The 27,563-nt window shown below is 47.3% G+C and overlaps 1 protein-coding gene across 14 annotated transcripts in view; it reads left to right on the forward strand.

Moving 5' to 3' along the window:
• The window catches only part of EXOC6B (exocyst complex component 6B), a 222,204-nt gene that overhangs the window by 118,499 nt on the left and 76,142 nt on the right, over nucleotides 1-27,563 (forward strand). For 8 of the 14 annotated variants that reach the window (XM_085547581.1, XM_032444054.2, XM_085547574.1 and 5 more), the window contains 11 exons: nucleotides 337-420; nucleotides 552-598; nucleotides 1,530-1,650; nucleotides 3,658-3,729; nucleotides 3,866-3,963; nucleotides 4,349-4,454; nucleotides 5,622-5,731; nucleotides 11,166-11,277; nucleotides 14,986-15,120; nucleotides 16,389-16,568; nucleotides 22,606-22,635. In XM_085547581.1, the coding sequence (XP_085403707.1) occupies nucleotides 337-420; nucleotides 552-598; nucleotides 1,530-1,650; nucleotides 3,658-3,729; nucleotides 3,866-3,963; nucleotides 4,349-4,454; nucleotides 5,622-5,731; nucleotides 11,166-11,277; nucleotides 14,986-15,120; nucleotides 16,389-16,568; nucleotides 22,606-22,635 (1,095 nt within the window). Of the gene's footprint in view, nucleotides 1-336; nucleotides 421-551; nucleotides 599-1,529; nucleotides 1,651-1,763; nucleotides 2,097-3,657; nucleotides 3,730-3,865; nucleotides 3,964-4,348; nucleotides 4,455-5,621; nucleotides 5,732-11,165; nucleotides 11,278-14,985; nucleotides 15,121-16,388; nucleotides 16,569-22,605; nucleotides 22,636-27,563 lie in introns of those variants that run through there. The other 6 variants (XM_085547582.1, XM_032444056.2, XM_015862997.3 and 3 more) reach the window with 2 other exon arrangements.

Here is a 27,563-nt window from a genome sequence, read left to right on the forward strand (position 1 = left end):
ACTCAGGTACACTTGCACCTGTATTTGGGTTTGTTCCACTTAGTTTTCGGGGTAAAATTAGTCTTTGTTAGGTACTTGGATTGAGTTTTGCAGCTATCATAGAATCATAGAATCACAGGATGGCCTGGGTTGAAAAGGACCACAATGATCATCTGGTTTCAACCCCCTGCTATGTGCAGGGTCTCCAACTACCAGCCCAGGCTGCCCAGAGCCACATCCAGCCTGGCCTTGAATGCTGGAGGAAAGCCTGCTTTGTGCCATTGATGCAATTTGTATGTGCAGTTAAATGATTAACTCAAAGGCTGCTTATTTGACTTCATCCTTTCTGCTTTTCAGGGTGCCCGAGAAACCTTTGAGAACTACTACAGGAAACAGAGAAGAAAACAAGCCCGGCTGGTGCTGCAGCCTCCTTCCAACATGGTATGGCCGTGCCCTGGTTGGTGCTTGGGGTCCCTCCTGATGGAGCAGCCCAGCCTTGTGGATGCTCTCTTCTTTCTTCCCCATTTTGCTCTCCTTTATTTCAACCTCTGCTCACTTCTCCTTTATTGTAGCATGAAACTTTGGATGGCTACAGGAAGTACTTCAATCAAATTGTAGGGTAGGTGTTCTTTTTATACGGGCTCTAAATGTGTGCGTGTTGTGTTTGTGAAGAGCCCAGAAGGGAAGAGAGAGGAGGGAATGTTGCTCTTTTTTTGCGTCTGTCCTTCACAAGGAGACAAACCAGGAGAAAACTTGGTGAACTTTGCTGTGTGCAGCCATAAGAACCTGCCAGCTCTGGGAGCATCACCTACCTGCCCTGCTAATGAGGCGAATAGGCCCTCTGCCTTAATGATTCTTTAATATTGGACAATTAATTTGATTATTTTCTTGCTGAAGGAGGTGAGTGCAGTGTGTGCTGCTGACCTAACACAGCTTCAGGCTCCCGGGCTGGATTTTCCCTACAAAATATAACAGAGGTTTTGCTTGTTGCTGTTTAAAATGGTGTTTTGGGACACTCGCTCCCTGAATCGTGCTGCTGCTTTTGGACCAGTGCGTTTGATAAATGGGGACTGGAGTGAACTGATTGCCTCTAAATGGTGCTGAGAGCGTGGGGTAGAGAGCACCAGAGTGTTTTCCCTGCAGTTAAAGTGTTCTCCCTGCAGTTAACCCATTGTAAGGCGATTGCTGCTGGCTGGGGCAGAGTTCAATCAGCAGTTCTCATTCAAATAACGGAGTGGGAAAGCTCTGCCTTTATGTGTGCAATGAGGTGGGAACAGCTGGCTTTTGGCTAGCTGCTATATTACAGTGTGACATCGTAGGAAATACTATACATTAAAAAATACATTACAACACATTAAAAAAATAGATGAAGAAGATATCTATCCTATCTATCCTTAGCAATAATTGGGATAGATGCTGCAGATGTGGGCTTGCTCTGGAGATCTGTGCACATGCAATGCATGTCCCTTGCATGCAGTGTTTTCAGATCTCATTTGTTGCCTCGAGACCTGTGACTTCTGATAACAGTGCCATTTTCTCCTCCCCATCAGGTTTTTTGTAGTCGAAGATCACATCTTGCATACAACGCAGGGCTTGGTAAATAGAGCCTATATTGATGAGCTGTGGGAGATGGCGTTATCAAAAACCATTGCAGCACTAAGGACACATTCAGTAAGTAAAAGCCCCAGATTGCTCAGCTGTTGCTTGAGTTGGGTTTGACGTGCTGGAAACTCTGACTTTCACAGAACTGCTCTGTTTTGACTTCACTGTGTTTTAAACAACAGAGGGAACACACTGCTGTTCCTCCAGAAGAACTCTATGGCTTGTTTAGTTCACATTGCACTCCATTTCCCTGCACCAAACTTGCAATACCTGGGGAAGCTGCAAAGGAGAAAATAGCACTTCAGTGTTTTCCATTGCTTGCCTCATCACTTTTGAAAAGCACCAGCAGAGGGAGTCAGGTTGTCCTGGAAAGCTGGGGAAAAAATGCACGACCTAGTATAATATTGCACTGCTTCAGCTGGGATAGCTTGACTTGTCTTGATGTTTCATAGCTTGCTGAAGAGCCGCCCTGTGAGTTTATGGGATGAAATAAACTGCATTTGACCATAAAAGAAGACTCTTGAGTGACTTTCCCCAAGTCCCTTTTCAAATGATTGGGGCTGGATCGCTGGAATCCCACTGCAGCTCCTGGAGGAAGCACCATCCAGCAGCAGGAGGATGCTATGGGGTGGTTGTAGTGGGTGTGTATCTATCACTGTGTGTGGCACCTGAGCTGTGTGATGCTCCTTCTGTGCCCCATAAAGGGACCATGCAGAGAGTTGTTCACCTCCTTATGTTATAAAGCTTCACTTCTTGTCCCTGGAGGTGTTCAAGGCCAGGTTGGATGGGGCCCTGGGCAGCTTAGGCTGATATTAGATATGGAAGTTGGTGGCCCTGCCTGCAGCAGGGGGTTGGAGTGGATGGTCCTTGAAGTCCCTTCCGACCCAAGCCATTCTATGATTCTTTTCTTTATGAGTGGAGTTTCTAGCTAGCATGCTGGCCCTCATGGACAGATGGGTCCACACACTCTGCTTTTCACCTTTACCACCATGACCATCAGTTGTAGCTTCCAACCCAGTGTAAGAAGTGGCTGTCAGGAGTTTATTTTATAGTAATCACTAAATTTGCCACCATTTCTTAATGCTATTAATGCTTGTTGGAAGGTTTCTGCACAGGTTGAGGCTGTTCCAGTTCTTCCCATTCAGCCAAATGTAATGCCTGGATTTTCTTCCTTGCTGTAAACTGGGACATCTTTTATCATTCCTGATAGCTTCAGGGCATTATCTTTCTTTCTGACTTTCTTTTTTGGAGAGTGAAATGGAAAACACGTCTCTTCCAGTCTTTCTCATTGATTAATGGAGCCATTCCCCCTTGAGTTTCCAGTGAGCTTTAAATCTCAGTCTCTTTTTTTTTCCAGCATATGATTCTATATTTGGTAAGAGCCTGTCTGAAACATTACATATTTCAGCAGGGCTGAGGTTTGCTGCTGGTGTGCAGATAGGGTGCGACTGGTGTGGGTGATGCTGGGTGTCCCTGAGGTGATGCTCAGGGCTGTTGTGGGGTGCAGGAGTGTCTTCAGAGCCTCAGGCAACATCCTGACCCCACAGTAAATACACACATCTGTTGTAGCTCTGACCATTAGGCTGCTAAAATACACGCAGTGTGTTTTTCCTCAGCCTGAACCTTGCACATAGCAATGCAGCCTTGGCGTAGGGCTCGGGGATGCCTCGCTGCAATGCTTCGTTACCATTAGGCACAGCACACTAAATATTACATGAGAGGCTCTGCTGTCTCCTTACCATGGCAGCGCACTGATTTGCTTCATCTCCTCTCACTTCCTCAGCAGCTCCTGGGTAATCTTAGAAACACTTCAGGTATCTGGAGAGCAACTGAAATCCTTATTCATCACAGAGAGCCCCATGAGCTGTGCACTACCAGGAGAGATACCCTTATCAGCGTGCCTTCCCGTGCCCTGCAAGCCCTTAAGGCACGGGCTGTGCAGTAAATATCACTGATCCTCGGGCTGCATGGCATGCCTATGTATTATCACTGGAGTGATAAGGCAGGAGGGCTGAGGGCAATATTTTCCCGCGTGCTGTGGTTTAAAATGTGTTTTAATGCTCCTTTTTTTTGCAGTCATATTGCTCGGACCCAAGCCTGGTGTTAGACTTGAAGAACCTCATCGTCCTCTTTGCAGATACACTCCAGGTAGGTGACTGTTGTCTGTCGGCTGCCAGGCACATTTGCAGGGAGGGCTTGCATGCAAGCTCCCTAAACCCAGCAAATGCTGCTCAGTGATGCCTCGTTAGCTGACATAGTTGCTCTGTTTCTCCACTTGTGGCAGGGATATGGCTTCCCAGTGAACCAACTCTTTGACATGCTATTGGAGATCCAAGACCAATACAGTGAAACGCTGCTGAAGAAATGGTCGGGAGTTTTCAGGTAAGAAGCTCTTTAAGTAAACTCATGAGGCACGCCTTACAAAGTACTTTTAGCCAAGAAATAATAGTCTTGCTGGAATCATAGAATCATAGAGTGGCTGGGGTTGGAAGGGTCCTCAAGGATCATCAAGTTTCAACCTCCCCACTGCAAGCAGGGCCACCAACCTCCACATTTAATACCAGCCCAGGCTGCCCAGGGCCCCATCCAGCCTGGCCTTGAACACCTCCAGGGATGGATGGGGCATCCACAGCCTCTCTGGGCAGCTCTTCTAGCACCTCACCACTCTCATAGTAAAGAACTTCCCCCTGAAAGCATAGAATCACAGCATGGAACTGACCTTGCAGCCCCCCCCCAGCTGTAGCTTTCTTGCTTTCTTCTTTTCTAGAAATATACTTGATTCAGATAACTACAGTCCCATCCCAGTGACAAATGAAGAGATTTATAAGAAAATAGTTGGACAGTTCCCATTCCAGGATGCAGAACTTGAAAAGGTAATGTGAAATGAAGCAACCGTCACAGCGTGTCTCCCAGGGCACTGAAAGCCCACACCTCTGTTACTGGCATTGAGAAGTACAAATGAGAAGGTCCCAACAACACAAAACAAAAGGAGAAAAGGACAAATAGATTTTCCATGTGTTGCATTTCTCCTGGCATGGGTGAGGAATACCTCATCCATTTTGCTTTCAGAGCACAGTGTGCTATTGCAGTTCAGCGTCGCTTGCAGTAGTTGGGAGAGAGATGAAAATATCACCTTCCTTTGGTGTTTCATTCACGTTGAATGAACCGTTGTTGACTTTAACTTGTTTTAATCTAATGCTAACTTACAAAAAAGACATAAAACCAACAAAAAACAGAAAGTGGTATATCTTGGCTTTTATAAAAGTGCGTGCATGCAGAACCTAACAGTGTAGCCAGATTTGACCTAGGCAGTGTCCCTTAAAAGCATGCTTGGCCTTGTGCTCCACATCTGGCAGCCAGCGAGCTCCAAGCCTGGCAAACTTAATTATGGCTGGGAGGGTTTTTGGTCCAAGTCAAGTGTTTAGATTTCAGAAAGCCTGTGTCCTTCCCTAGGACTGAATCACGGGGTCCAGGTTTTACTGCTCTGCTCTGCACCTCCCAGCCATGTCTGTGCTGTGGGTGAGAGCGAGCGAGTGAAAATTCAGGCTGAGGGGGATGAGAACATCTGTTTCCTCTTGGCTTTTGTGTTGTAAGCAAGTGCTCACCTTGTGCGGTAACTGGGGAGGTGAGCAAGCAAAATGCCTGTGTGTGGTGGGAAGTAAAAGCAAAGAGTCCTCTGATAGGGTTTGTTCATATGAATAAGGGAGATGGGAAAGAGGGAATAAGAATTGCTTTATGCTGCCTGTTCTCTTCTAGCTACAAGTCTCCTTCCAGCCCATCTCAGACTCCATGAGTCTGAAAACAGCACCCATGTGCCGTTTGTAAGTGATTATCTGGTCTTTCACTTGGCTGAAATGTTTATATAACATACAATAAATGCTGGCTTGTTGTTTCATTGCTGGAATCAGATAATATTAGAATTAATTTGGCTGCTTGGAAAGTGTTACTGGAAAGCAATCGTCACTCTGGGCTGGCTGTGAGAGCAGTTCTCTCTATTATGGATCTGTTCATTGACTTCAGTTCTCTCCTGTCCTTCACAGCAACCGTTTCCAAAGAAGTTCCCCTTTTCTGAGTTCGTGCCTAAAGTTTACAATCAGATTAAGGAATTCATCTACGCCTGTCTGAAGTTTTCAGAAGACCTTCATTTGAGGTAGGGGGTGATTGTGTACCTGGTCATGAGGGGTTGGAAGGGACCTCTAGAAATCAATGAGTCCAACCTTCAAACAAAGAAGCTTTGTTGGCACTGAAATATCTTGATGTGATTAAAATATGAGTTCTTAACCTTCCATGCTACTCAACTGCCTTGGTGTGCACTGTCCAGGATGGAGGTGGCTGGTGGGTCCCTTGGAGCATTGGCTGGCCAAGTCTTCCATAAATCATTCTTATGTGGAGAAAAAGAGCCCAGTGATGTGCTAGGTGTGTAAAAGGGGAGAGGACCAATCCCTTTGAGACATTTCTGAGTTGTGGTAGATGGTTGGATCCAATCTTTCCAGGAAGGGTGGGTCAGATATATTTGTATGTATATATTAAACCCTCAAAAATATTCTATGTTTTATGTTTACCATCCTTCTTCCATCCTGCTGCTCCTAGATACTGGGCTTGCATGTGTGCTGAAGTGGAAGAAAACTCAGTTAAGCCAGGAATTGCTTTCTTTTTGTACCTTGCTTGATGATGCTTTTATCTTGGTAGAAGCATCAGGAGGGCAGAAGTACCTCATAGAATCATAGAATGGCTTGGGTTGGAAGAAACCTCAAGGTTCATCAAGCTCCAAACCCCCTGGCTGCAGGCAGGGTCACCAACCTCCACATTTAATACTAGATCAGGCTGCCCAGGGCCCCATCCAACCTGGCCCTCATTACACATTTCTAGTATTATCAGTGCCATACCAGCGAAATACAGGGCTGTCCACAGGGTTCCACCTCCTTGGGCAGCTCTGTGTCCTGGTCATGGGCAGTCCCTGTGCTAATATGAAGCTCAAGCAGTGTGTTGGGGTCTCACCAGGTGTTAAGATGCCCACTCCGGGTTCTTTCAGCTCTTTCCCTTTGTGAGAGGGATGTTAATTTTGAGAGCCACTCTCCCTCCGTCTTCCCCAGGACGTGGTGTGCAAGCACAGGATGTTGCTCCCCCTCCTCCAGTTCAGCCTCAGCCTTTTACTGGTGGCAGGTTGTTCTCTTTGGTGCCTCCCAAGGCTCTTAACCTGCAGGTCACCACTAAATGGCTCTGTTTCTAAGGCCGGCGGGATGGTCCTATTTCACACGGATGCTGGTTTCACCGAACCCCACGGCTGGCACTTCCCTCACAACTTCTGTGCTCTTCACCATTACAGAGATGATTGGGTTTGTCAGGGAATGGAAGAAAAGCGTTCCCTGGGGCCCCTCCTCGGGGTCCCCCCGGACAAGTTATTAAAATTCCTTTCAACATTGGGTTTTCCAGCCCTTTTTGAGGAGTGTTTTGGGGCTGGGGGAGGGGAGCTGAACTTCTTGGACATTCTAGCCAAACATTTGGAATATTTCTCTGAAAACCCCTGTTGACACTTTCTTCATTTCACCCTGACAGCTTGAATTAGGTTTTATTAGGAAGCTTGGCTACAAAGCCGGCAGCAAGTTTTCTTTCTCTTCTCTTTCTTGTTCTTCTTTGGTTGTCATTTACCTTGCACCCTGGAGTGATTGGGGTCAGCCCGTCAGTCACGGGGGGCCTGAAGGTCATGACTACTGCTATGGGATATGGGACATCAGCTGTCACTAACCCAGACAGTTTGCTTAAACGCTCTGCAGCCTTTTCCTGAAGAACAGAGCCCGTGGCAGAAAATGGAGCTTGTATTTTTTCTAATTATTATTTTAAACCAGCTCCTTGTATTTGTTGGACGGGAGCGGACTCCTTTATGTTGATCTGCTTGTGAAAAGTTGTTTTGCTTTTAAAGTATTTGAAGAAAACGTAGAGCTTACCGTGCATTTCCAGGGCTTGCAAATTCTTTTGGTTTGGCTCCATTAATTTGATTAGGAGAAAGAAAACCTCCTTTATATATTCAGCATTTCTCCCTTTGGGATAAAAAAAAACAAGCGTGTGAGTGAGCTCATTGAAGAGATGTCTTTAAGAGCATCCATTCACTGGAAGGCTCCCACCCATTCCAATGGAATTTCCCATTCTAAAGATAGGGAATATCTTTGGAAAACAATGGGTAGAAGTGAGAGATGGCAGTTCTGATCCACTGGGACTTGGGTTGTTTTGTTCCCAAACAAAGCAGTGATCCTGAAAGCACGTTGGATACAATTATTTAAAGCGCTGCGAATACTTTAGGTAATAAAATTATTATTAATAATAATAATAAATTAGAGCCTAGAACACCTGAATCAGCCTTTTTTGAGGGTGAGATTCTGCTGTGTTGGTTCAGCTTGAAGGTGCTGGGTGAGGGATGAGAGCACCCAGCGCTCATGGTGAGCCCTTGTTGATGCTTCTCTGTGGCACTGCTGCTCCTGGTCACATCCTGCTCAGAATCAGACTTTTTCCAATCCAGTCATAGAATTACTCTGGTTGGAAAAGACCTTCATGATCATCAAATACAACGTCACAGATCTTTGTGCTCTGTTGGCACCCAACTGCAGGGGTCACTTGGCTGCTTTGCCCAACACATAGCCATCATTTCAACCTTACTTACTAGCTTATGTGGCCAGCTAGCAGAATGATATCAGGAAGCCTGATAAAATGGCCTGGGTTGAAAAGGACCACAAGGATCATCTGTTTTCAACCCCCTGCTGTGTGCAGGGTTGTCAACCAGCAGCCCAGGCTGCCCAGACCCACATCCAGCCTGGCCTTGAATGCCTGCAGGGATGAGGCATCCACAGCCTCCTTGGGCAACCTGTTCCAGTGCGTCACCACCCTGTGGGTGAAAAACTTCCTCCTAACATCCAACCTAAACCTTCCCTGTCTCAGTTTCAAACCATCCACCCTTGTCCTATCGTTGCCCACCCTCACAGACAGCCATTCCCCCTCCTGTTTATATGCTCCCTTCAAGTACTGGAAGGCCACAGTGAGGTTTCCCTGCAGCCTTTTCTTCTCCAAGCTAAACAAGCCCAGTTCCCTCAAGTTTTTTTCATAGGAGATGTGCTCCAGCCCTCAAGCCCTTTTCTTGAAGTAAAACCTTCTTTGAGAGCCATTGCCATAATGTAAAGACAAGGAAAAGCTCAGCAGCCAGTTTCTCTTACCCCCCATTTTCCACTCCATGCTTTTGAAACCCAAATGCATCATCTTGGAGCTGACAGCCCAGCCCTGCCAGGAGGAGTCCAGGCACGTGAGACGTGACATAGGCTGGCCATGATCAACGTGGCACAGGAGGTGTATCCCCACTGAGCAGGAGCAAAAGAAACTCCCAGGGATCAATAGCAGTGACCCAGAAGAGACCAGCAGACCTTTGGCTGGTGGCATTGAGTTTAGCATATCACGATCCTGCTGGGATAGGGGTCAGCAGGAGCACAGCTCAGAAAAGCTGACTTTTCAACAGCAGGGAATATTAGAGAAAGCTGCCAGTGAGCTCAGCGTGGTGAGCAGACGCTGTGTGTATGGGGAGTTGTGCAGCTGGGCTCTTCCTTGGGAAAGCTGCAGCAAGACACGGCTTTCAGCTGGCTGGGAAAGGAGAGAAGCTCTGCGCTGTGACAAGCACGGGGAGCAACGTTCCCTGCTTCTCCTGGGGATCTCAGGGCTTGCCGTGCAGTTCTGGTTCCTGAAGGCTGCACCATAGAATTGTAGGGTTTGAAAGGGACCTCTGGAGATCATCCAAAGCAGTTCCCAACTGCAGGTTGCACAGGAGAGGATCCAGGTGGGTTTGAATATCTCTGGAGGAGACTCACCCACTGCTCTGGGCAGTCAAGAAAACAGTTCTTCCTCATGTTCAGATGAAACTCCCTGGGCTCCAGTTTGTGCCTGTTGCCCCTTATCCTGGTGCTGGGCACCACCAAACAGTGCCCAGCCTCATCTTCCATGAGGCTCTACCAGCCTCATGATCCTCCCCAGGATAGAGCAGAGGGGAGGAGCACCTCTCTTGCCCTGGTGGCCACACTCCGTGCCATACACTCTAGGGTTCCACAGGTCTTGGCCATCAGAGCATCCTGCTGCCTCATGATCAACCATTGGTCAACTGCTGGTCTACTGTTAGTCAACAAGATTCTTCTCTGCAGAGCTCCTACCCAGCAGCTCATCCCCCAACTCATACTGATCTATGCACACCACTTGCTGCTCAGGAAGACTGAGATGGTTTGGGAGACCATTCAGTCTTGCTTTGTTCAACATCAGGTGCCCAGGGTGGACTTGGTTTGCCTGTTCTGACATTAACCATACTGAGAAGTTCCCAGGTGTGTGCTGGGCAGAGGATGGCAATGTCTGACCCCTCTCTTTGGGCACCCCAATAGCAGAGTCCTGAGCCGTGCACCAGCGCTGCAGGCAATGCAAGGCTTGCTTTTGTTTCCCCTGTTGATCCCTGCTTTGTAATCTAGCCCATTTGTCAGGTAAAACAGGATAAGGAGCAAAAGGTCACGGGGTTGATTTACCAGGAGCCTGAAAGTTATTAATGTTTCTCAGCTTTGCAGTTTGAAATTTTCTTTGCCATCAGCCTCCTGTCACTGCGCTGCCAGAGATAAAGCCCCGTCGTGTCAGGGCTAATGCAGGGCCAACAACAGATCAAAGGCCCCGGCTCTGGGGCTGGCTTCCAGGCCTTGCTGCAAGAAGCAGAGCTTGCACCTTGCTGGTGTGCACTGATGGAGGGGCATGGCAGCAACCCTGCAGCCAAAAGCAGAAAGCCAAACCCCCCCACCCTTGGCTTGAATGAAGCTGAGGTTGCAGTCATCTGGCAAAGGCCGTGGACGTGTTAGAATCTGATCTACTGAAAAAAAAAAAGAAGTTTAAAAAAAAAAGGAAGCAATTTTCATGTCTTTTATTTGATTTGAAGGTGCAGAATTGCAGCTTTGTGCATTGCACAAGTGGGTGAGACTTACCCTGTGCTGGGTTGGCCCTGTAAGAGGAGAGGCATTAGGATGTAGGTTTGCCCACGTTTGCCTTCCTTGCATGTACAAAAAGGCCAAAATTGTCGGTATTTTGGTAGATATTCCTATGTTAGCAGCTCTAGGCAGCAGGCAGGTGATCAGGCATAAACCATGGGGGTCTGAATGACGATGGCTCCACATGTCATGGAATTATAGAATGGCTGGGGTTGGAAGGGATCTCAAGGATCGTGAAGCTCCAACCCCCCCACTGTATGCAGGACCACCAACCTCCTCATTTAATACCAGCCCAGGGCTGCCCAGGGCTGCATCCAACCTGGCCTTGAACACCTCCAGGGATGGACGGGGCATCCACAGCCTCTCTGGGCAGCTGTTCCAGCACCTCACCAGTCTCATAGTAAAGAACTTCCCCCTGACATCCAACCTAAACCTTCCCTCCTTCAACTTCAAACCATTTTCCCTTGTCCTGCTATTGTCTACCCTTCCCAAGAGTTGAAAGGGTGTATTAGTTTTTATTATAGTTTTATTGTTAATATTGTTTTTGCCTTGAGATAAAGGACTTTACAAATCTCTCTCGAAATTTCTGCTTTCCAGCTCCACAGAAGTTGATGATATGATCAGAAAATCTACAAACCTGCTGCTGACCCGGACGCTGAGCAACTGCTTACAGAACGTCATTAAGAGGAAAAATGTGGGGCTGACAGAGGTGAGGCTGCGTGTGGAGTCATTTCCAGGGCAGGGCACCAAAGTGGGGTTTGGTCTCTTGGAGCTCATTCCAGCACCTTGTAGAGATGCTGGTTTGGAGCATTGCTGTAAAATGTTTGGTTGGAAAACAATAAGGAAACTACTCAGTGTTGCTAGTACAAAGCAAGAATGATAGAATCACAGAATGGCCTGGGTTGAAAAGGACCCCAATGCTCATCCAGTTTCAACTCCCTGCTATGTGCAGGGTCACCAACCAGCAGCCCAGGCTGCCCAGAGCCACATCCAGACTGGCCTTGAATGCCTGCAGGGATGGGGCATCCACAAGCTCCTTGGTCAGCCTGTTGCAGTGGAACAAAGGCTTGATGCTTATGGAAGGGTGATGCTTTTTTCTGCTGTTGTTAGAACTGCCCCTCTTTTTGGGTTTTTGGGGTGTTATATATCTGGGTTGAAGGCAGGTGGGAGGGCTTCAAGGAGTGTTGGGGTGGCTTCATGCCAGACAAGGGACGCATGGGAGTGGTGAGAATGGAGGGCTGCTCTCCATCTAAAGGCACATTTATATGGTCTGAACTCTGTACTGGCGTTTTCTTTTCAAGATTGACACTTTTCTGTGCACAAAGTCAGATTTCCAAGAAGTTCAAGGCTTGTAAGTCACGACTCTTTGGGAACATGTGTGGTACCCAAACCAGTTAGAACGCCTTAGTTGGGCCTCTGTGTGCTGTTATGAAATGAGCAGGTATTAGTACAGCTGCAGTTCTTTAATTAACTGCATTGTAGGAATGCGTAGTGTTCTCTGGACACTCAAAAATACCCCATGTGGGTGAATTTGGGGGAGTTCAGTGCATTTATGGCAGTCTGCATTTACACACAGTGCTTCCTCAGACCTTTATCTCACAGTCTGGAATCTCTCTGCTCCTTGGGGGCAAATTCCTCTTCCGTCCTGCTCCTCCCATGGCTCCCTCCACTCTGAGGAATGCAGCACCATCCCTTGCACTGTCCATCCCCCATCAGCGATCCTTTGGCTGCTCAATTTGGGCATCTGCCCCCCCTGCTTCTTTTCTTTGCATAATCATTGACCTGTTGGTCCAGTTTTCCTCTGAGCCTCTCAGATCTGGAACAGGTTGCCCAAGGAGGCTGTGGATGCCCCATCCCTGCAGGCATTCAAGGCCAGGCTGGATGTGGCTCTGGGCAGCCTGGTCTGCTGGTTGGTGACCCTGCACAAAGCAGGGGGTTGAAACCGGATGATTGTTGTGGTCCTTTTCATCCCAGGACATTCTGTGTTTCCATGAAATACTTCCCTGTTCAGAAAGGCAAAAGGTAGTTGTGACTGCATGGAGAATGGGATTGGAGGGCACCTGGAAGGGTCCCATGTCACATGAAAGCATTGTTTTGACATCAGAAGTGACTGCAGAAAATATTTGAGTGTCTTGCATAACTATCATTTCATAGAATCATAGAATGATAGAACTCCTGGGTTGAAAAGGACCACAATGATCATCCGGTTTCAACCCCCTGCTATGTGCAGGGTCACCAACCAGCAGCCCAGGCTGCCCAGAGCCACATCCAGCCTGGCCTTGAATGCCTGCAGGGATGGGGCATCCACAGCCTCCTTGGGCAACCTGTTCCAGTGCGTCACCACCCTCTGAGGGAAAAACTTCCTCTTAATATCCAACCTAAACCTCCCCTGTCTCAGTTTAAAACCATTGGAAGGGAAAGGAAGTCTAGTATTAGATATGGGTGTTGGTGGCCCTGAATGTGGCAAGGTGTTTGGAACTTGATGATCCTTGGGGTCCCTCCCAACCCAATCAATTCTAGGACTCTCTGAAGGTCCATTAGGGTACAGAGGCCCATGCTACCAAAGATGCCAAGACCACTGTCCAATCTCTGAAGTCAGAACTATGTGAAGTTAGATGCAGCTTTTCCATTTAAGCCTACAGGTCTGGACCAATGCATTGTGATGAGATGGCTAGGAGGAATTTCACACAGTTGGTAATATCCAGTATTTAATTAGCTTGAAACTGTAGCAAAATGCATCATAGTTGTGATATAAGAGCTGACAGAGGGAAAGGCAAACAAATGAGCGCTTGTCAGAAGGCAGAAATTGAGAACTGGATTAATCCAGCAGATTCAGAAATGGGAAGCCCTCCTGGTTGCTGTGTGATGCTTTCTGAGTGCAAGGCAGGAGGCGTTCAAATAGACCACAGCTCAGCTTCTTAAAAGCAAGCATCGCCTGGAAGGGACCTCCTTGCTCAATCAGGGTCTCCTCAGCTTTGCTTTCTCTACCTGACTCAGTGTTCCTAAAGCACAGGTCCCACAGCTCAAGTTTGTAAGATCTCTCTTTGTTCCCAACACCCAAACCGAGCCTCCCAGTCTGTGGCCATTGCCCGTTTGTATGTGATCTGGCACCAACACGAATTGGGCGCCGCCATCTCTGCAGCTTTACTTCAATATTTATGTGTCTGCAACGCTCAAGTTGGTGCTTAAACATAAAAGGATCAAAGAAGCAAAAAGAGAAAAAGAAACAATGCTGTGCCTGGCAGGGCGCTGCCTGTTTCCATCTCATTCAGAAGCAAATGATTTGTGTTTCTAAATAGTTTCTTTAGAAGAGGTAACTGCAGACTACCACACCATGCTCCTGCAATTAAGTGATGTCAGTCTGGAACATTGTAATGCCTTCTGTGTCTGCAAGAGGAGTGTTTTGGCACCGTATCAGAGCTGGATGTTGTTTGGAAAGGTTTTGTTGCAGCTTACCTTGCACCTTGAACGTATTCACGGCAGTCTGCACTGAAGAAAGGTACCTGCTTAAGGAATTAAGTGATGTGTTTGGCTTCCAAGGCAGCCATGCTGAAGGTGAAGCAGGGATTGCTTTGCTCTGGATTGTAAACATTGGCATTGATTGACTGTATTGCCTTTAATGTCCCGATCTGGTGTCATGCAAAGGGAGCTAAGAAAGCAGCATGAAGAAAATAGCAGATAATGGTGTGTATGATGACCAGGGGGAATAGCTGCTCACCCACACCTCCCCTGGAGAAGCAAAGCCCTTGGTTCCTTTGTCGGGTGCCTCATAGTGCTGCTGTTAGGTGTCACTCAAGGTGCAGGTTCGTTAGGGTTCATTAGCAGCCAGAATGCCTGTGGTCTGACATGACGCTTCTTTGTAAGCCTGTTGCTGGAATGAGCCCTGACTGACAGCAGAGCATAGGAAAGTCATTAGAAAAAAGTCCTCGGTGGTATTAGTGGCTGTCATGGGAAATGCTTTTTTTGGTTGTTGTTGTTTCTTCCAGAAAAAAAAATGATCTTTTTATGTAACTCTCTGCTGCTGTTAAAGGAGGAGATCCTTTGAGTGTGGAGTGAAGCTCAGTGTGTTTGTACAGCATCAGCTTTTCCTGCCAGAAGTTCTCAGAAAGTGGCACCCATCAACCCGGCACCTCCCTGGCTTCAGGAACAACTTTCTGAATACCTTTCCTGAATCATACATTGGCCTGGGTTGAAAAGGACCACAATGATCATCCCATTCCAGCCCCCCTGCTATGTGCAAGGTCACCAACCAGCAGCCCAGGCTGCCCAGAGCCACATCCAGCCTGGCCTTGAGTGCCTGCAGGGATGGGGCATCCACAGCCTCCTTGGGCAACCTGTTCCAGTGCATCACCACCCTCTGAGTGAAGAATACCATTCCTAAATACCTTTCCTGAATACCTTCTCTTTGCCTTTGCAGCTGGTACAGATTATCATCAATACGACCCACTTGGAGAAGTCTTGCAAGTTCCTTGAAGAATTCATAACCAACATCACCAATGTACTTCCAGAAACTGTCCACACTACAAAACTTTACGGGACCACGACTTTCAAGGTAAATGGCATCTCCAGGGAGCTCTGACCATGTTTGGGTTGAAAGGTGATTTTATCATGCCCTGGGAGATGAAGCCATCAGATGAGCTTCTGGGGTTTGTTTCAGAGCAGCTGTATGCACTACTCTTGTCTTGACCAAGAGCCTTTGTAGCCTTAATTTACAGGCTGTGACTGCGGTGTTCATTATCTAAGGAATTAAGCAGCTTTTAAACAAAAGCCTGACTTCAGTTTTTTCTTCAGTGAGCTTTCATTTTGCTGCTTGATCACTGTACAGAGCTGCGTGCAGCTGGCCATGAATGCAGGCTTCCTTCTGTCACCTAATAGGAGAATAGATTTTGAGAACTGAAGTTTCGATATCTTTCTGTTCCTTTTAGTGTTGTTAGATGCTAAAAGGAGAATGGAAATGCTAAAAATTAGGGCTGAAAGTACTGAGATTCCCAGTCTTTAAATTGTAACCCATGAGCATCCTCTCCACATTCTTCACATGAAGTTTTAAGACTACAGCTGGTTCAGTTGGGGGGTGTCTGAACTCTGCCCTTTGGCCACAGAGCAGAAGGGAGCAGTGTCAAGGACTACAGCAATAGTATGGAATTGGTTAGGTGAGGTTTCCCTTGGGATAACCCAGCAGGCCCTGTGACCCCAAGGAAATCCCTTCCTTTTCCCATCAGACACCATCTTCCCACTTGGCCTAAGGATGAGTTTTCTCCTCCTTGCCCTGGCAGGAAGGCTCTGAGCCCCTCTGCCAGTTTGTAGCCCTCCTACACCCAGTTTGGTGAATCTCAAAGAATCATAGACTGGCCTGGGTTGAAATGGACCGCAACGATCTTCTGGTTCCAACCCCCTGCTATGTGCAGGGTCCCCAACCAGCGGATCATGCTGCCCAGAGCCACATCCAGCCTGGCCTTGAATGCCTTCAGGGGCATCCACAGCCTCCCTGGGCAACCTGTTCTATTGCATCACCACCCTCTGTGTGACACACTCAGCCTTTATCCACATGGAACGTTCTTCTCCCCTCTCTCCTCCTCCCATCCCACACTGTATTTGTCCTCCTTCTCCCTGGATTTCAGCAGTCAGACACCAGCCTGACCATGCCTAGAGCTGACCTGCCAGGCTGAGCTAACCTGAACCCATTGCAACGCTGTAGCTGCCTACAGACACATTGCCTTGTGCTGTTAGAGCAGAAGTTTTGTTCAATCTAGCATCCTGTTCCTTATGGAACACATTGTGGTGTGGACTCTTCATCCCACATAACGTGATCTCCTTGGACAGGATGCCCGCCATGCTGCTGAGGAAGAGATTTACACTAACCTGAACCAGAAGATTGACCAGTTCCTGCAGCTTGCAGACTACGACTGGATGGCTTTGGAGCCTGGCAGCAGGGCCAGTGATTACCTTGTGGATCTCATTGGCTTCCTACGCAGCACGTTTGCTGTGTTCACGCACCTCCCGGTAAGGGGCCTCCCCATTTTCTTTCTTTTTCAGTCTGGAAAGTGCACAGGCAGCTGATGGTGCTGTTGAAACGAGTGGTTGCTCGAGCTTTATAGAGTGTGATGGAAATGGGGCCTTACACAGGCCCTGTTTGACAGCGGATCAAGTGTTGTGAAGTAACAAATCTCTTTCTAAAGTAAGCTATCGCATGTGTTAGCAGAAGTGAGAGTGAGAGTCTCCCCAAGGATTTGCATTGTCTATGGGAAAGAGGGGAATATCCCAGTCCACCAGCAGAAGCAAGGTCATAACTCAATGGCCACCTATACCACGTTAGCCTTCATCTTAAACAGACATTCAAGAAGGATTTTTGAGAGATCTCAGTGTAAGGGCGTGTATTATCCAAACTGCAGATCCATTTCCAAACGTTTGTCAAGGCACTGGGTGCCTTACATCAAAATATGGCTCTGCCTTGTAAGGCAGCATGTGTTTCTTTCCTTTCTCTGCTGTCCAAAATACGCCTGTGTTTATGCTGCTATTGCGATCAGAAATGTCTTTTATGTTGGGTTTTTTTTGCAGTTGGCTGAGCAGTGTCCACTTGAATAGGAAAAAATGTAATCATCAGGGAGTTTCATTTTTGCTCAGACAGCTTTTTTTTTGTTGTTTTCTTTTTTAAACAAGATTTGTTCTGGGCTGTCTGGATTTATACTTACGAGCCTTTTCAATCAGCAGGTATTTGGAAAGAGCAAATCCATTGAACTCACTGTTTGTCCCAAAAGCAACTTCAGATTTTTCTTCTTCACTGGACTGCTACCTATTTGTTGATAGTGTGTGTCCAGGATTGTTAAATACCAGCCCACATTGTGGATACCTCTCACTAACTTGGACAGAAACAGGAAGAGAAAGCTAATAATGCTCAATGGCAGCTTCATTCTCCTTGTTTGTGCCCAGGGATTGAACTGCTGGTAAGGATGTTCCAGCACTCCAGAACTGCTTTAGGAGGTGTTATAGCCTCAGCACTTCAGCAGTACTTTACAACCTTCTGCATGGCTCAGGCTGGATGAGGCTGTGAGCACTGATGGAGCTGTGGGTATCCCTGCTTATTGCTGGGGACCGGATGGTTTTTAAGGGTCCCTTCCAACTCAAAACATTCTGTGATGATTCTACATCTTTGGCCAACAAAAGAGAAATCATAGAATCATTTGGGTTGGAAAACACCTCCAAGATCATCAAGTCCAACCAGTGAAAGTAAAAGGAGCTTTGGGCAGCAGGGCTGGGGCAAGGTGGCCCTGTCCTGGGCAAGGATTTGGACTGGATGGACTTAAAGAAAGTCCCTTCCAACCCAACCCATTTGATGACACTGGGAGTCCTTACATGACTAATTGAGTTCATGCAGCAGGGGTTTGCCTGCTATCCCAGTGGGTAGGGAAGGGGCATCAGAAATGAAAACATGCTCAGCCCTCTTCTCTGCTTCACTGTGGACTCTTATTGATATTTTTAACACATCTCTACCTCGAAGAGATATGTTTGTGTGTATAGGGAATAGCCCGAAGACCCATTAGGATCACTGTGTCCAGCTTCTGAATTAATTAATACTGAAGTTCTCAGTAATCATTGCAGCATACCTTGCTGCTCACCACACATCTGCTGTCTCTTGCTCCATCTTTCTCTTCGTCAAGGGCAGAAATCCCCTTTGTTCCTCCTGCACAATGTGAGGGGGGTCCGCTCTGCACTGGAGCATGAAGCGCGGCCACCAGGAGAGAGGAGGGTGGGGAGAGATGCCTACAATGATTTATGAGACAGACCTGGAGTGATTTATCTTCCTGAAATATTAATGTTTCCTTTTTGAATTAATCGGAATGGCTTTGGAGATGGGGAAGGCAGCTAGTTGGTCTGGAAGGACTGTGCAGGAGGCAGCTGGTGGGTGCTTGCCGTGCTGAAGGAGCTGGGTAACAAGTCAGAGATGCTCAGCTGCTGCCTTCAAAGCATTGCCCGGCACTGAGCCTCCCACCATCCCCATAGATAGGGCAGTAAAGTGACATAGAACTGCAGATTGTGAAACTGGGAGACCTGAATTAAATGGTGGATAGATGAGAGAGGTATCGCCACCCACAGTTGGGGTTGGAGCTGATTCTTGAGGTCCTTTTCAACTCAAGCCAATCTGTGATCCCGTGATTCTTTTATGTATTGGAGTTCCTTCCTTCAGAGGAGTATTGTGGAGACCAATTCCCTGCCTGCTGCTGTTGGGTCCCTGTGGGCACTGCCAGAGGTGATGCATCAGGAAGAGATGAAGGCTGTCAGAAGGGCACCAGCTCCTTTGATGGCTCAGCTGATTGCTTCTCAAGGACCTCTTCCCAGCCACTGATTTAGAAACACTGAATAATTTCGGTGACTTTCTGAATGATTTGTAGGAGGTGAGGCGTGGGAAAGGCCCCATCTGTCCAAAGCAGTGCAGAAAAATGAAGGTGATGTTTGTGAGATCACCACGTGGACGGGATGTGCTTCCTTTGTGAAAGGAAAGGGTGAGAGGGCCTCGAGAGGGAAAGGAAGCATCTCCCAGAAGCACCAATTGACACTGAGTATTGTGGGGCTGCTAGCAGCAAGGTGGAGCCTTTTCCATGCTGCTGGTCTGCATCCAGCCCCAAATACACCGGGGTTATCACATAGGAGATGTTGCCTTGTTGCAAATGAGTTTACAGATGTTGGCTGTCCACACACCAACAGCCACAAGGATAAGGAAAGCAAGGCATCCTTTGGTTCCTGTGTAGCCCCAGCTCTGTGCCCACCCTTCTGTTCCCATGTCCTCACTGCTTTGGCAGTGCCCCTTCCTGCAGAGCTTTGTGCCCATTGGGTTTGCACGGTGAGCTCTTGTAAGGAGCTCTGTGGGTGTTTGCACTTGCAGTTGGTTTTTAGAAGGAGAAGAGTGGCAGGCAGAGGGATGAGTAAGGAGCAAGAGATGAGCTCCTTGCCGGCCCTTTGTCACGACAGCAATTACAGCAAAAAACCCTCACCTGCTGATCAAAGAAACTCAGCCCGGGCACGCCGGCGGTTACTGTGCTAAAATCACAGCAACAAAAAGAGCTGTCCTGTAATAGAATGGAGCCGAAAGCCCTGATCCTGCAAAAATGCAGGCGGTTGCTTCATGTGCTGCGTGTGAGTAATCCTATTGTGTTGCACGGGGCTGCTCATGGGCAGGAAACCTTGCTGGGGTCAAGGCTCGGAGCACAGCAGGCAGAGGGGATGGCCTCGGGGGTCACAGAGTGCTACAGGGAGAGGAGAGGAGTGAAAGGGCAGCTCCATCCCAGCTTTGGCTCTGTGCTCCTGTTTGGGAATGGAGCAAGACTGAATTTCTTGGGGGAGAATTAATGCTGCTGATAAAGTTGATCCTGGCTGGTGGGATGGCACAGAGACCCTGCTCCTCAATTACAGATTGCAATTCCAAGTGTCCAAGTAGGGACTGCAATTCCAAGTGTCCAAGTAGGGATTGCAATTCCAAGTGTCCAAGTAGGGACTGCAGTTCTGAATGTTCAGTGAAGAATTGCAATCCCAAGTGATCAGGTGGAGATTGCAGCTCTAAGTGCTCAGTGAAGAATTGCAGCTCCAGGTGCTCAAGTAGGGATTGGAATTCAAAGTGTTGAAGTAGGGATTACAATTCCTAGTGTTGAAGTAGGGATTACAATTCCAAGTGTTGAAGTAGGAATTGCAGTTCCAAGTGGTCAAGTGGGGATTGCAACTCCAGGTGGTCAAGCAGGGATTGCAGTTCCAAGTGTTCAGTCAAGAACTGTAAATCCCAAGTGTTGAAGCAGGGATTGCAATTCCAAATGTTGAGTCAAGAATTGCAATTCCAATGTTGAGTCAATAACTGCAACTCTGGGTGGTTAAGTAGGGATTGCAACACCCAAGTGGTCAAGTAGGGATTGCAATTCCAAGTCTTAATCAAGAATTGCACCTCCCAAGTGTTGAAGTAGGGACTGCAACTCCAAACGTTCAGTCAAGCATTGTAATACCAAGTGCTGAAGCAGGAATTGCAACTCCAGGTGGTCAAGTGGGGGTTGCAACTCCAAAAGTTGAAGTAGAGCCTGCAATTCCAAGTGGTCAATTAAGAATTGCAATTCCAAGTGTTTAAGCAGAGATTGCAATTCCTGATTATTCCTTTAGAGCATCTGAGCTCCCACTGCTGCCCACGCCAGTGATGGTTGCTACTCCTAAAGCTGGTGGAAGATGCTTTATCCTGGGAGCTGGGAGCCCCCAGAACCTCTGCTTTTTGCACTTCTGCTTTGGGATGGGGACGCAACAAGCTTTGGGGGTGAAAAGTTCATGGTGAAGTTAACGGGGCTTTGGTGCATACCAGTGCTGCATGAAATTTTCATGGTGGTTTATAGCCACAATTCGAAAATGCTCCGCTAAGTGCCCAAAATGTCTCAAAGCAAATAACATGCTGGTGGAAATAAAAGCGTAATTAACATTTGGCTTCGAGGCTGCCCTCTTCCTGTGTTAACCAGTGAGGGTTGGTTACTGCTGCTGCTCTGCTTATTAATATGGGATGCTCGGGCCTCCTTTAAAAGAAAATACTTCTTTCTTCTTCTTTTCTTTTTTTTTTTTTCCCCCTTCTTTCCTTTAAAAAAATAAAAAGAAGGGGAAAAGAAAAAAAAAAAGAAAAGGAGGTTTGCTGTTTTTTAGCAGGGAAAAGGCCATGGCCTCCAAAATTAACATTTCCAGCATCATACTTTTAAAAGAATGACTGAGAAAGCCTTTTGTCTTTGATGGCTGATTGTTGTTTTTATTTCTTGTTAGACAAGTTAATGTAAATCGCATTGACAGGGCTACTCCAAACACACTGATTTGTTGACATTAAGCTTTTCAGAGATGGAGGGTTGTGTCAACACCTACAGTGAACTGTCAGGTTAACAAAGCAAGGATGTTTTCCTGGGGGAGGGGAGCAGAGTGGGGGGAAGGGGTGTGTTTTGTTTTTATTTTAAGTTTCCTTTAATCCTCTGTTAGTCTTGTATCTTGATAACCTCCTTTGGAAGGTAATCAGGGCAGGTCAAGAGGTGACGGTGACCCAGGAAGGGGAAGCAATCTTTCAGCGATCGAACAAACTCCAACCTCCGCCGTCCTGGGCAGTTCAACTCAATGGAGGGATTTCTCTTCCCCCCCTCCTTCCCCCTCCCTCCCCCTTGTGCTTATTTTTGCCAGATGGCAGGCACAGATTTCAGCTGGAACTGCACAGACGCCGCGGACGCTCCGCATGGAACATTTTGCCTTATTCACCAGTTTGGCATCTCTTCCCAGTTGGAAATACGTAATGCTGGCCACAGCAGCTCTTTGGTGGAAAAGAGCTTTAGAAGTATTTAGAAAGAATGGTTACCTGCGTTTTACCTTTAGAAATTGAGTCTTTCCATAATAATGTTACATGGCAATGTGTTGTGCATGGAGATGAATGCACCACAAGCCTGAGCTTTGTCCCAACCACAGTCTTGACCAGGCTGGGAGGGATGGTCTAATAGTAGATATGGAGTTTGGTGGCTTCATGATCCTTGAGGACCCTTCCAATCCAAGCTATTCTGTGACGGTCATCTATTTTACCCAGTAACCATTGTGAAACCATCATATGAGTGCTGAAACCAGGTTCCTTAGGTTTACACAAATCCACTCTGTGTATAGTTAACATCTCCTTGCCCTTGCAGGAGGTGGGTGAGTTTTGTAGATGTCTCTGGGCAAATTCTTGCTGACACTTATTGGGGTTGGACATCCATCCCAGCTGAGGCATGTGGCTGTTGGCTTGCCCCAGGTGGCACAGCTCATTCAATATCAGGGCCAACAACAAAGCTCCTCTAGTGGGACCTGGCTCATTTGTTCCTCTTCCTCCTTTGTGCCATATTTTGCTCTTTTTATTCACTGAGCAGCCATGGCGTCCTATGGCCCATGCCTCGGTTGGGGAGGAGCAGCGATGGGTTGTAGCACCCACGGGTGATGACTGATGTGTACCTCTCTGCCTTTGCTTGCTGTTGCTTTGCTCTCTCCTGCCCTTGACTCAAACTCCCTGTGTTGTCCTCTGTAGGGGGATGTAGATGCCCACTCTACCATGTCGGTGAGTACACGGCTGCGCGTCGTGCCGTCCGCTCCGCTCGCATCTCCAGTGCTAGAGGGTGACTTGAACCAGGAAAGGTCATTGCTCTTGAAAGAGAGGAAAGGAAAATATTAACTAACGTTGGGTGGAAGCCTGTCCCTTCTGCTGCTGCCAACACAGGCATGGGCTTTCTCTCAGCTTGAGATCAGTCTGTAGAATCAGTAGGAGAGGGTTTCCTTGCAGGAACATGTTCTGTTGCAGCAGCATTGCCAAATTGTTGCTCTTAGAACACATTGCATTTAACTGCCTCCTGTTATGCCCCGTGCATCCCTTAATATGAAGGGAATTAGAGGCAACACTTGTTATTTGGAAAAGAAGGGTAAGATTTTCAACCTCAACTTGAAAGAAGAAAGACCTTTGCATATATCCCCGTGTTCTCCCTGTGGTCTGATCCGCACACATCCTTTGGAGCTGTCAGGCTGCATTCCCAATGGGGCTCTCCCTCCTGGCCTTAGTGCTAAGCCTTCTGGCTTTATCAGAGAGTAGTATGGGCTCTTGGTGTTTACTGTCTCCCAACTGGGATGAGGGCAATTAGCACCAAGACAGCAAAGCAGACCTTTAGGACCTGCCTTCTGGTTCAACGCACACCTCTAAGTGTTGTTGTTTCTGCTTGTTGCCTGTGTTGGGAGAAAAGCGAAGGCATTTCAGTGGATAGATCCTGAATTGCTCTGAATAGCTGATCCTGAATTGCTGCTTTCTTGCTTCTATTCTGATGTCTGCAGCCAAGCCACGTGCAAAACCAAGCACACCTTGTGCTTCTCGATCCTGTTGCGTGCCTCTGTCAGCTCTGAGCTTCTGCTTCTATGCCTGTAGCCCTGCTCTGTGTTCATGCTACCCGTGGGGCTGCTAGGCCAGATCGGCATTGTGTGGTGCTGTTGGGTGCATGCACCCCTTTGCCTGGAAACTGAGCATAGCTGAGCCCTTGTGTGGGCACCCAGGGGTCTCAGAGTCAACAACAAGACCTCAAATCAATGCTGGCTCTTGGAAGGAAGGAGCCATCCTACAGTAATCCTGGCCCTGTGGGCAGGAATGTGTCACACTTGGTGGCGGTCCCCCAACAGCCACCGATTTGCAGGGGAGATCCAAGTGTCCCCTTGTGCTCAGTCCATCCTGTGCAGGGCCTTGGGGCATAACCCAACAGGGATGGAAGCAAAAAGGAGCATTGCCTCTGGCTTTGGAGACTTTCAACAATTTAGAAGCCAGATGTATTTATTTCTTTAATTGAATCCAGTGCCTAGACAGCTATGGAGTCAGCTTCCTATGGAGAGGGGTGCATTAGTTTCATTAAGGTAAATCAATGAAAAGTAATACCTGGAGGTCCCCTGGAAAGGGTCATGGATGGAGTAATCCCTTTATACAGTGGGACTTTGCTAGCCTGCTCTTAGTTGGTTTTGTTCTTACCTGCAACACATTCTAATTTTGCTTTTAACCTCCCTAATTTTTTGTTCACTTGGTTGTTTGTATTAATTGGTGGAAATAAATCACTAATCTGTCTGAGAGAATGAAAAATAAAAGTCTGATTGCAGGGAATAGCAGAACAAAGGAGCAATTGTAGCTGCATTTAAAGCGTCCGGAGGGAAGCAGTTGTGGCTGATCCTAGAGCTTTCTCCATGTTGTAGATATAGAAAAACACCCCAAATTGTGTATTGCCTGGGTTAAAGGCATGGACAGGGCTGTGAGCAGCCTCTATAAAATCCTGTCTGGTTGCTTTCTCTGCTTTCCAGGGAAGGTTCTGCTCTCTCTTGAGGTTCCTTGATCCATTTTGTGCTCAAGGTTGGGCACAATGAGTTTGCCATGGTCAAAGGTGGGATCATTCATGGAGCAGTTCTTGAGTGGCTGTGGGGTCTAGGCTGTTCCTGATGCTTTGGATCTGTGTGCCACTCTTCAAGCATCTTCATGTTCCCAGATACTGGCCAAAAGGAATGGATTGGAATGAGACCTGGTTGCATTAACACAAGGAGCAAAGCATTCAAATATGGTGGAGTTAGCTTTGTTGTCTGGGGAAGCCTGACCTCTGCTTAACCCACGAGTGCTAGTTAAGTAGGATCTGGGTAAGCCAAGTTATCTTGTAATTATATGGTTTCTTGTGTGCTTTCAGCACTCTGGAAATTAATTGAAGCTAAAATGCCCAGTCCCATAAATCCTTTAAACCAGGGTGTGCGCACTTACCTAGGTTTTGCTTCCCTTTGTGTAGTCACCTTGGCATGTTTGGCTTTGATTTCGTTTTACAAACTTAGATTTATAAAGCTATTTTATGCTTGCTTTTGCATGCACAAAGAATCAGATGTGTGGTACAGGGAATTTGGCAATTGAAAAGCCATCCTCAGTGTGAGGAATTCAAACACTCCCGCTGCTTCCTGCACCAGAGCCCAGCACAGGGCTTCTAGCAACCCCATCTGATATTAAAGCATGGGGTTTTTTTTCCCCTTTGGGCTCAAATTTAAGTGAAACAGTAGACTTTGCCATTATATGCTTTCCTCTGGTTTCATACACTGGCAACCTGAAGTCTTGAAAGTCTTTGACGTTGAGAGTGCTCTGATGAATGCCATATCTGTATCAGAATCATTGAGTCCTTCAAGTTGGGAAAGAGCTCTAAGATCATCAAGTCCAACCATTAACACATGGTTTAGTGCTGGAGCAGAATGGTGGGAAGGAAGTGGTTAAGGATGTGGACATGGAGTCTGGTGACTGTTATCGGGTGCCAACACAGAGCTGTGTGTTCTCCAGGCACCTTGCAGCCTACATAGCAAGAGAAAAAACATTTAAAGATGAGGATCTTCATGGATCTTCTTGTGGTTGCCACGGTCATTCTTCATGTTGTTTCATGAATTACAGTGAATACGGAGATGCGCTGATGTGCTAATGATTAAAAACCAAAAAGGTGCCATTACGTTTTGCAGCTTTCATAGAACTGTAGAGTCATTCAGGTTGTAAAAGACCTCTGAGATCCCCAACCAACCCCAGCCCATCCCACCATGCCCACTGACCATGGCCCTCAGTGCCACATGTCCATGGTGACCCCACCACTCCTTTGGCAGCCTGTTCCAACGCATTGCCAATCTCTGAGAGGAAATTGTTCTTAATATCCAGCTTCCTCCTCTCTGTTTCTCAACCAGAACTTGTGTTCTTACATGAAATGGCAATTTCATGTGAGATTTAGTTCTTAGAAAACTGTGAGAACAGCGGAAGTTTCACATGCTCCTTGTGTGGATCACTACTTCTCAGTAATCAACTCTGACTGCGGGGTTCAGAAGCAGAAACCTACTGAATTGCGTTAGAAACATAGTGGTTTTTTTTAACTTTTGAGCTCATCTTCTTTTCCAATCTGCTCAACATCTGGAGCTGAAGTTGTGTCCGAGTTCCATTTCCAGCAGGCAGTGCCAAACATCATGGAGAGCGCATCGAGCCCTCAATGGGCACCACAGTAGGTGAGCATCTGTTGAGCTTAGGGTCTGTAGGAGCAAAGCATGGGCTCTGCATGAGGCTGAGCGCAGCCTGCTGGTCTTCCAGCCTCAAGATCCTTCCCCATTTAATTATAACCCAACTGCTAGCAGTGCACAGTGCAGATGAATCGGTTCTGTGCACTCTCTCTTTTTAAGCCTTCCTGCTGCCGTAAATTGGCAGATGCTTTGCCCCAATAAATCAGCAGAGATGAGCGTGGTTCAAACTCTTCATGCACTAGGGACAAAATTAAAAGAAAATAAATCTGCGTTTAATCAACTTTTTGTTTCCAAAATGGCAGCTGCTTTGTATTTAATGGAAAATCGAGACTCTTCCCAATGGAAAGAATGTTATTCCCAAAACGAATACAAAAGAAAATAAAAGCCACAAAAGAGGGAGGATAAAATATGTCATTTATTTTTTCTCGTTCGTTCCAGTTTTTGCTCTCTGATAATTGTCGGGCCAGGGTTCTGGTTTGTGTCAGGCATTTTGGGAAGCCTCACCCCATGGACACGGGGACCAGGGAGGAGCATGGTGCTAAGAGCTCCAGGAGGAATGACGGCTGCTCCTGGGTGCATGAACAGAGCCTCATTGAACACAGGTTGTTTGTGGGCTTTGTTCCTTCTTAGAGGTACCTGCGTTGTTTGGATGCTGTGTTTTTCCATGGTGGAGAGCTGAGGAGTGTGGATTCATTCAGGGGAAAGAATTGTTAAGATGATCACATCCAACTGTCAGCTGTCATAGAATGATAGAATGGCCTGGGTTGAAAAGGACCACAATGATCATCTGGTTTCAACCCTCTGCTATGTGCAGGGTTGCCAATCAGCAGACCAGGCTGCCCAGAGCCACATCCAGCCTGGCCTTGAATGCCTGCAGGGATGGGGCATCCACAGCCTCCTTGGGCAACCTGTTCCAGTGTGTCACCAATCCCCACCATGTGGCAAAGCCAAAGGTTTCCCTTCTGCCATAGAGGTACCTTCTGGGAAAGGAGAACTGGGTTTAGCTGTTGTGGTGTGCTCTGCCCATGCGTTTTGGGTTGTGCTTGAGCTTTGGTTTTGGTGTTCAGAGGGCTCAGAGGGCCTCCCCTACAAAGACAGGCTGAGGGAAGCTGGGTTTGTTAAGCCTTCCAGTACCTAAGGGGAGCCTATAAATAGGAGGGGACTCTACTCTTTGAAAGGGCGGATAACAGCAGGACAAGGAGTGTTGGGCTGCTCTCCTTCATGGCTGTACAGAAACAACCTTGCCCTACCCAAATTAAACACCATTTGGTGTTGATGCTCCCTTCAGCTTCATCCAGAACAGCCTCCAGCTGTTGGCCTTGGCCATCTGTAGCAGAGCCAAGCTGCTTTCTTTCTCTTTTACTGGGATTTGAGGGGTTTTGTATCAGCCTGCAGTGGTCAGCATTATTGGGCATCTGGTTTATTTTTGTGGGGTGGCAGCTTCACCAT

This window comes from Coturnix japonica, chromosome 4 (genome assembly GCF_054131305.1).
Source record: "Coturnix japonica strain WE chromosome 4, WE-NBRP24, whole genome shotgun sequence".
NCBI lineage: Eukaryota > Metazoa > Chordata > Aves > Galliformes > Phasianidae > Coturnix > Coturnix japonica.